Source organism: Tyto alba, unplaced genomic scaffold (genome assembly GCF_018691265.1).
Source record: "Tyto alba isolate M040663 unplaced genomic scaffold, T.alba_DEE_v4.0 Super-Scaffold_2, whole genome shotgun sequence".
Lineage (NCBI taxonomy): Eukaryota > Metazoa > Chordata > Aves > Strigiformes > Tytonidae > Tyto > Tyto alba.
Window position 1 is genome coordinate 3,834,163 of NW_024881282.1, and position 10,096 is coordinate 3,844,258.

General features: G+C 41.7%; 1 protein-coding gene across 2 annotated transcripts in view; it reads right to left on the reverse strand.

Moving 5' to 3' along the window:
- The window catches only part of GUCY2F (guanylate cyclase 2F, retinal), a 49,840-nt gene extending 40,983 nt beyond the window's left edge, over positions 1-8,857 (reverse strand). Inside the window, exons 1-4 of one of the 2 annotated variants that reach the window (XM_032990981.2) lie at positions 8,358-8,857; positions 6,629-7,431; positions 4,590-4,891; positions 2,703-3,057 (exon numbers count right to left, since the gene is read on the reverse strand). In XM_032990981.2, coding sequence (XP_032846872.2) covers positions 2,703-3,057; positions 4,590-4,891; positions 6,629-7,367 — 1,396 coding nt within the window. In that variant the 5' untranslated portion in view covers positions 7,368-7,431; positions 8,358-8,857. The remainder of the gene's footprint in view (positions 1-2,702; positions 3,058-4,589; positions 4,892-6,628; positions 7,432-8,357) is intronic. The other variant, XM_032990982.2, reaches the window with a different exon arrangement.
- Positions 8,858-10,096: the final 1,239 nt, after the last annotated feature.

The window sequence follows — 10,096 nt, forward strand, 5'->3', positions numbered from 1 at the left end:
AAGTGTAGGGGTATGAAAGTCCCATCTCACATCTCTGAATGGCCTTCTAACATTTTCAGACAGAATCTGTAACCCAGACCACAGTGTGGTAGGAATAATGTGGAGTTTGTTAATGCTCTCTTCTGGATTCAATCAGGGTTTTTTTACTGGTGCTGTCTCCTAAGCTTCCTCAGGTAGCCCCCAGAGACTCTGCTGTCTGAACAAATGTCCTTTGAGAAAAAGCCTGAGAAAAATTCTCTTGCTTATTACCATTGCATATTATAATCCACAAGTGCTTGGCCATACTTTAGAGGATTCTAAGGCAATGTGGTACTTGAAAAACTGTGCAGAAAATGAAGGAATAGCAAAGACTCTCTCCCTGATCATGTCCTTTGCTGAAATAAGGGGCACAGTTACACCTTGTGACGTGAAGATTCTTCCACAGCTGGAAAACATCCAAAGTCCATCTGATTTAATTCACTGAAACAGCATCTGGTAAGCTAAGAGTGAGAGCTGGTTGGAGCACAATATTCACTGAGGTGAACAAGAGACAATAAAAGGCCAGGAGAAGTGAAAAATAAACACCCAGATAAACAAACCTAACGGAATAGGAGAAAGTGAAGGCAATACCGAGAGCTTGTGTCAATGATGGATGGGACATTGCAGGGGCCATGCAAAGCCTTGAGGAAGACCAATCAGAACTAAACATAAGTGAAAGCAAGGTTATCATGGGCTCATGGGAAAAGGCAAACTTACAGTGTACTTGAAGGGAATTGTGAGGTTGTGTTAAGCTCATTAGGGGATGTTTTAAGGGGAATGTGGGAGGTTGTGAAACTTCTTATGGGATGTTTAGAGGAAAAGACAAAAATGGGGAAAGGAAGGGATAAGGGTGGGCTGGTGATGCTTAAATAAGAGATACTGGAAACGATGGGGATGGTAGTCACACATAAGTATGCTGTGCAGTTTTCCAACAAAACCTTGCACCTAATCATCTCAATCTGTGCTACCTTTTACTTAAAAACTATTACTGATTTTTTTTTTTCCCTGGGTAAGTGTGCTTTCTGCCTGTGTGTGACATTTGTAGACTTCAACCTAATCAACAGGGAAGATAAGAAGTCCTGGAGCTTGCAACCTCATGAGAGACCACAAGTCTGGAGACCAGCTCCTACAGACACCAAAGGATTTGAGAGCTGGTTATAGAGGAATTACAGGTTTGAACCATCTACCAGAGCATGCATTTGTATGTGTGCAGGAGCTGGGGTTGTAAGATCTGGGTGCAAGCTTGGAGCCTGATTAGGCAGTGCATAAGAACAGGATCAGGCCATTTGTGTTGTCTCTGCCTCAGCAATGCTGGTTGTGGGTTGTGGTGCTTGTAAACACATTTCTCTCCTGTATGTGTTATTCTGTGGTTGACTGGCTGTGTCTGCAGTGTGTGGGTGTGTGAGTATATGTACTGGGAGCACCTTGCTCAGCCCTGCTCCTGGTGGGATTGGGGTCAGGAACCACAGCAGCCTGGCAGCTTCATATCTAACCCCCCTCCAACCCTAACCCCATACAAAAGCCAGACTGTGGCCTGTATTTAATTCTAGTCATAAAATTCAGTCTCTGAAATATTAGAAATAGTAATAAATTACTGCTTTCACTGACAAATGCCTAAAGCTTTATGCTTTCGTAAAGGTGTGAACATTAAATCTGATCTCTCTAAAAATCAGTGGGATTTTTCCATAGACTGTAATGGGATGCTAAATTGCTACACTGTTGCTAGTGGCGGTGTAAAATTAGATATATGCTAGCATTATATTTGTCTCTTCTATAGCTTGCCAGCTGCTGTAAGATCAGTATATCTCCACTGATTTAAATCAGCCATGGCTGAGCCAAGGGGAATGTTTTTCTCAGCTGCTGAATTAAATATTCTGTAGATGTGGTTAATTTTGTCTGTTTAAGTCATATTCTGGAGCAGTAGGAGTAACTGCTTAGTATTATAAGTAAATATGTCAAGTGGAGGCTAAGTATCCTATCCTGAGATTTTGGCTTCCCTGTGGACTTTAAAACTGCACTACAGTTGCCTCAAATTAAAAACAATAAGTAAAACCAGTACCCAGTCTCACAAATCCAAGAAGCAGCACAGATAACTCTGCCCCTAAGTCTTCAATTACCACCTCTGTTGTCTTCTGTAACTGAAATTATTTTGAGTAATGATTATCATCTTTTCTTGATGAGGTGAGCTCTGATGATCCTTAAAGCCGCATAGCTAACTGGGTAAAGAAGGTGGAGTTAACTGGGAGAGATGGTGAGATCACCTGCTATTGTGCAGCTCTCTTAGGATGCCTTCAACGCAAATCCTCTTAGTGCCCTGTCCCTCAGAAGGACAGGGACGCTGTGCTAGGTGGAGCCTCTGGCGTATATTGAATTGCTATCAAAATAGGCAGATGTTGACAGTTAGACCTGGAAAACCCTTTCCAGCACACAACAGCGGCAACAACCTTATTGACCTAACAAGCAATAAGAGAGTCTTGTGGATCAATAGTGGGATCTCTGCATAGCACTCCCATTACAAACAGCATGATGACTGGTCATCTTTATATTAATGTCTTGAGTTTAGATTTTTCTCTTTGAGGAGCTCTAATTTAAACAGGTAGTCATCTGGAGTAAAAGAAAAAAAAAATAAGGAAATAAGAAGCATGAACTCAATGCATTTGACCCTGTTTTTTTGTCTTTCTTACCTCCAGTGCAGAGAACATCTGGATCAAACCAACAGCTGGAGTCTGGCTTGGGTGGAGCTCCACTGGGAAAGTGGATGGTCCGGCCTAGGGATTTCACAGAGTTTGAAGACATGTCCAGCAAGTGGGTTGGGAAGAGCTGGTTCCCCCAACCATCTGTGTCCAGTATCACATAGTTGCTCAGACCCCTTCCACAGTTGTCTGTCTCTATCCAGTGACTAAATCCAGGGAAACTGAAGTTTTTCGTGTTCTCAGCTATGTTAGCTCCTGAGACTCTGGCTCCTTTTCTCCGAGCACTGTCTATAGCCATTGCCATGAAGTAAATGGCATCATAGATTGTTCCAAAGAGTGGAGAAACCTAAAAAAATAGGAGAAATTGAAGTCGGGATATACTGCTGCCAATCTCTAGTTTGAGATTTGTTGCAAAAAAATGTCCCACTGTCTAAGAAGTAAACTCAAGAAATGAGTCACCTGAGCATTCAAGTTCACAGAGTAATGTGTTTGAAGAATCTTAGGTTGAAGGTAGCTCTGAATCAACCCAATATATGTGTGACTTTGAACATCTGTCTTTTCTTGTGGTTACTTCTCAAAATACAATTTCAAAGTATTTTTAAACCATGTGAAATTGCTCTATCACAGGACGAGCCAAGACTTTGAGCCTGATGTTCAGCTGACATTTTATCACAACCTGCCTCAAAGCAATGTGCAAAAACATATTCAACAAACAGAAGACTGAAATTAGAAGCTTGCCTCCCTACCCAGATATGAAGTGTCATGCCCAAAGGATTGGCTCTCTCTGTCACAGGACTGTTTATTCCTAAAATGTAAAAATCACAAAGCAGAGCCACAGCAATCTTATTCTCTGAGGTACCAGAGCCTTTTCTCCTTGCAGTGCTCCCTTCCGTGCCAGACTTGATTTAGGAATCTATAACTTTCCCCTTCCCTAAAAACACACATGGTGGTTTTTGCAATCACATGGTCATTCACAGTTGGTAGGTGAAGAGAGATTATAGGCATACACTTGTGATAAAATGAGGAGTGCTGTTGGGAGTCATAGAATTTGTCATCTGTGCTGGGATTCATTGATCAGATGTAGACACCTACAATGAAGAACCCTACACAATATAGTTAACCTGGGCTCTCATTATAGTGAAGGGAAAGAAAGGAATGCTTTCAAGGCATGATTCATTTCCTCCTAAAGCAGACATCCATGCAGATCTGATAAATCATGCCTTAAAAGTACTTGTAATTTTTCAAAATATCATAGTGAGACTTGAAGATGAGCTCAGCTGAATCTTACATCTCTTCAACAGTATGACAGATCCCCCAATTCTTCTTGTCATGCCTACAAGTTAGCAACTGACTTGTTGTTTTTACAGGCTACTGGTGACATGTAGATAACTTTTTCTGGCAAAGAATAACTTTGTCTATAACGTTAAAGGAGAAATGATCCTAAGTATTTCCCTCCAGAAGCATCTAGTATTTCATTTGTCTGTCACATTCCCCCAAATTCTCAGGCATGTGGACATCTTATTTTGGTCCCTTACAAACTCCATGGACTTTATCCATCTTAGGAGACACCTCTTCAACTTGGGCCTACTGAAGTTAGCACATAGAAAACAGCAATCAGAATCTGAGACCCTCAGAGACAACCCCTTTATCTTGAATTCCCAGCATAGTCTTGCAGCAGAACCAACTCAGTTAGATTGCCAGACATCCAGGAGAAATATTCTTTCCAAACAAATGCAGACCATATCCAATTTTCGCCATATTTTTCTCAAAATAAAAGCATACAGTGTGGGTTGTCTTTCCCCTGTACTTTACAACCTCTGTTTGTCCCATTTCTCCTGTTGCCAAGTCCCAGAAAAGCTGGAGAGAAAGAATATTTACCTCGGTGACATCCAAATTCCCAGTTATTTCACCACTTTCTTTAGCTTCTCTGAATGCATCATAGAAAGTCCTTTCTCCAGACTCCAGTGTGATAGTCAGTACAGCATCATAGGCTTCCTGGAGCTTGCTGTCATTATCAAAGACATTGAATGGGTTGTTATGGTAAGGAAGGCTGTACAGTAAAGTGTCATATGGAACAAAGACGTATCTTCCATCTGCAAGTCCCATTTCCAGAGCTTTTGTGAGTAAGGTGGCCTGTTCCTTCCCTCCAATGAGCACAGAATGCATGCACAGGAGTATAACTAAAACATAAGGATAGCAGACAGTGTTGTTAATCCATCTGGGGTTTTCAACACAAAATAGCTCCCTCCCTGCCCAAAAATGGTCTGTCTGAACTGCTGTATCAAGTCAGATTCTAATGGTCCTTCACCAGTGTTATGTGCTGAAGAAGTTAGGAGCTACACAAATTTTGTTCAACCTCTGGAGGTCTGCAACATCTAGCAAAGGAGGCTGTGAGCATTACTCATTCCTGGATCCATACAGAAGGAGAAGTGGAGAGAAATTTTGGCAAAAGTGAGGCACGGGATAACATGATGGGTAGTCATGGCCATTGTTGCTATTGACTGAGGGACATGAGATTTCCCTTTTTGTGCCTTAAGCACAGTCATTTGCAGTGCCCCTGCTCCACCCATTCACCCTGTCACCATATATACAGATTTTAGGTTGGGCACTGTGTTGTGTTTCAACATCTGGTCCATGCTGGACCATCCAAGAGTCTGTCTTTGTATGCAAAATGTCATGGGGCCAGTGTCCCCATGGCTGTTGGGGAGATCTGAAATACATGTGTATCTGTTTAACAGGCTTTCTGTGGTGCTCACTGGCCCTTCATGAAAGGAAGCACTCCTGATCTTTCATCCAAGACAACATTTCAAAACTCTAGTCAGTGAGAGGAGCAAATTAAGGCAATGATGGGAAAGAAGGTTGCAAATGAGACCTGCCTGCTACTAAACCAGGAGGGAGCAGGATCTCTAGAGTAACTGTGGTGTCTCCTTAGGAGAAAAAGTATCCCCTGGCAAAGTAGAAGCTGAAAAAAACAAGAGTATTTTCAGGTTGCTGAATTACAGGAAAAAAATGGGTACTTCCAGGTAGTGATTCATCCCATACTATAGCAGGGAACTTAAGATAGTCAGATGAATCATGTTTGAAGAGGGACTGGTTCTCTCCATTGATTATGAAAGGAGCCCATCATCTATAACTCACATGGAGAGCTGTGATGGTGATGAGATGAAACCACCCAAGGTGGATTTGGTCTCAAGCATAGTTGTGAGTACTGATAAAACTCCAGATTAGACAGCATCTTGTTGGTCTTTGGCATAAAAGTCAAAGTCTTAGCTAAAATGCATCCTCATCTGGATTCACAGTGCTGACTGCAGACATGCACATCCAGGATCAGAGCTCCATCACAGACTTCCTAACAAGGCTCTGAACCAGAAAAACATGACTTTTTCCCCCACATTTTCTCAATAGAAAAAGGTAATTCTTTACTACATGCTGTACATCAACAAAGGCCCTTCCACTGCTTTAATATGAGGTATATAACACTGGATTTCACTTCTGACACCTTCACTGAACACAAGTAGCAAGGACACAGCATCAAAGCATGAGATTTTTGATAATCCATAATCCAAAACACCATAAATATAAAGCTTTCCTATAAACTCCTCATTACGCTTGACTGAGCAAAGCACAGACACTTGTCTATTAAATATTATTTTTTCAGACAAGCTGGACCAAATCTTTCATGTTGTAGAAGACTATTTTGCCCTATTTTTTGCCTTATTTTTATCACATACAAAATGCCCAGCATTCTTTTACATGAATCACTGGCTCTATTAGGGTCAGAAATAAAATTCTGCTTGACTTACATGACTTCAGAATTTCATTCGTTAAGGTATGCCTATTGGATAACAATGAAGTCATACCCTGGAGAAAATAAAATAAAATAAAATTAAAAAAGGAATGAGACTCAAAGTACTTACTTCTAATGCCATCAACTTCTTTAATCTCATTCCAGGTGTCTTCAATGCCTTTCTCTCCTTTACGTATGGATGTAACAATGCCAACAGGAAGCCCCTGGTTCCTGAGTGCACTTGCTAACTTGTTGGCTGTGTCCATCCAAATATCCTCACTGGAAGCAATGATGCCAATGTGAGCCCAGTTAAAAGTATTCATTATTGTAAACAAAACTCGGGTTGGAGAGGGCAGGGTCCTTGCAAATGTAGGGTGGTGGATGGTGGAATCCAGTTTATAGTTGATGCACATCCATGAGAAGATGGCTTTATTCCAGTTTTCCCCTAAAAGTGTAGCCACCTCACAGAAGCCAGGGTTCAGAGGGCCTATGAAAGCTGAGGAAAACTTTCCAAAGTCAATGAACCTAACCAAAGCTCTTGATGTCTCACATTCTTCCTGCAGGACCACATAATCCAGCCTGTGGCCAAGATCTAGTGAAGGATCCTTGTTTATTCGTCCCACTGCTAACCTGGCAGCCAGATGGGGAAAGGCTTTGGAAAAGAAAGGGTCACAGTTCCAGGGTCCAAGCAGTCCAATTTTAAAAACAGAACAATGTGCTGGAGAACACAGTAGGATTATTCCCAACAAGAGCAACCAGGAAGCCTGGAAAAATGTCTTGAATGAATTTCCAGTGTTGAACTGATGCAATCTAATGTGCCTCGACAGCACCCAGAACAAGCTGTTAGGACACAGTAGGAGAAATGACATTGTTTTACAGGTGGGTAGATCTGCACTGAGTTATTCGGGAAGACGGGCAGTGCATTACCAGCAGCTGAAAGAAAAGTAGATTACATTTGCCTTCCTGTATTTGTTCAATGCATGTAGAAGCAGCTGAGTCAGCCCAAATTACACAACAGTTCTCAAGGTGCGTGTCTGTGAGGTGCCAAAACCCTGCACAGACACGTGGACATGCACCACACAAGCCACTGCACCATGCAGACAAGCATCCAACCAGTGTCAGTTAGATGTGCCATAGCCCCTAAATGCACACTTATAAGAACATTTTTAAATGCTTTGCAATATATTCTGAAATCAGGCAGTGAAGAACAAGTCTGGTTTTGCAGAAGTAAACACAACCTATGGATACACTATGGTTTTGGTTCCTCAGAAGGATAATTCCCAAATTGCACAGACAAACATGCATATAAGAAAATAAAAAGATGAAACGCACTAAGCCAGCAACTTTTGCCAATCCAAAATCCTCAGTGAGTTTTGAATATGTATCAGAGCTCATACAAACATAAATATATTCACACATGCACACACATATATAGATGCATATATACATATACTTAGAGATACATACGTATGTGCACATGATTTTAAAATTTTCTGAAAAGGTTTTGTAAGGACAACTCATAGTAGAGTCTCTTAACCCTGGTAAAATGAAAGGTGGATAAGCAGGTAATGACAGAATGAAGGAAAAGGAGGATTATGATTTGAATTTAGATAAAGAACTGTTAAATAACTGCCATGGCTAAAGCTTTGTGTTCACTCTTGGCTTAAAATATTCTTGGTTAAAGACTAAGAGCCATAGATTTTTGGGGAATAACAACCTTACCATTCACAGCCAGGTTCAGAAATCACAAACCCACAACAGTCTCCCCACCATCCTCAGTGTCACCCTGTGGCTTAGAAAATTTGCTGATCCAAGCAGTTTTGTGCTCTAAAAATAGCAGGCCCCTTACATCAGCTTACCTGTTCATTACTGGAGAATTATTTTTATCCTGGATCCTCAGCCACCGAGACATGTAATACAAAGCACCGCAATGCAGCGTGTCCTGTAAATGCCCCCTCAGGCCCTCGAGCCTGATGGAGAGGGACCTCCAGAAGGAGCTACCCACCAGCAGAGCAGCTTCTCACCGGTGGCAGTGGCTATCCTTGGACGTGGGTCCCACCTCAAGGATAAACGATGCATGGTCAGCCTCCCCTGCAAGCGTGCTTTGGTGCCCACCTCCTTCAACTTCTTGCTTGCATGGGCCACTCCAACTGTGTGGGTTCTCTGGGACCCTCTACTCCTTATCAAAAGCTTCCTGTGTCCCTTTTGATGAGGGCCATTCTTCTCCAGGTTTTCATGACGTGGGGTACATCCTCCCAAGCCCTTCGCTCCTCGATGAAGGTCTTGTGGAGTTCCAAGGCTGCCTCAATCTGAACTGCCTCAGTGCAGAGATGTACTCATATCTAATTTAGCAATTGTAGGGATGGCATCTTAAAGCTCTGCCCTTGGATTAGTGGGATTTAGCTCCTGGGATCTGCCCAGAAGAACAGCTCCTTAAGTCTCTCTGCACCACAGCAGGGATAGCTCCTCTTCTGCCCTGTAAGCAACAGAGACAAAAGCTATTTTTGGTTTGGGGTAAGCAGGATATTTGATTTCAGGCTTTACCATCCTGCTTATGTGTTACATTCCCTTCTTCCCCATTTCCTCCTTGTACCCATCATGACACACAGAGAGATTCTTACACTTGCATCAAAGTCTTCTTCATTATTTCGCTGGGTCCTCAAGATATCACCCTACTGCTGAGCCCTCCAGTAACCCTCTCCACACTCCCAGACACCTTCCTTCCTCAGTGGACCTGGCAATAAAATAGTCATCCTGGAAAGACCTCAAATATGTCCACACTTGTCCTAGCTAGGAAGCCCCTTGCAATAATTCAGATGAGGTCACGGAACCAGTACTTGTGGTCTAGAGGCAATAATTTGTAATTCAGCCTTTTAGTGGTATTAATTTTAAATACATCATATAAATCATACACATCTCATTGGTGTGTGTTCAGGATCAGTTCTTCATGAATAATGATTGAGGGAAGCCACAAAGTCTTTGAGTGGGGAGAGAAGCTCGCTCTATTCATTTAAATAATTTCCTCCCATTCATTCATTTCCTTGTACGGCCCAGATCCAGGAAGGTGACTGGACACATGCTTCATTGAAAACTGGCACAGCTCAAGATAGTTATCAGGAATTACCGAAGAGTTTCACATTTGGAAAGTGCCTAAAAGACAAGCCTAAACTCAGAACACTGCTTTGTACGCTACTAGTGGCTTAGGTTTTGACACTAGATTTTAATCAAAGCATGAAATTAAATAAAGTTTTTGCAGCTAGGAGTCTGATTTTTTTGAACTGAACTTAAGTTTGATTTATCCATATACAAATATACCTATATCTCTCTCCATATATCATATGTTCACTGCTATCTCATTTCCTTTGGTATCGACAACAGTGCTGCACAGTTTAATTACACTCAAGGTCTGCACTCTCAAAGTCTCTTGGAGTATCTGCAAAACTGCGGTGACTCACTTCTAGGGGATGTTTATAGCATTAAAATCTCCTGTGTTGAAAAAAATGAGAATCAGGCACCCAACAATAAAAGATTAAAAAATAATCAACTTGGACGTCTATTTATTAATGTAATTACTCTGACCCTTAACAATTAATATTTT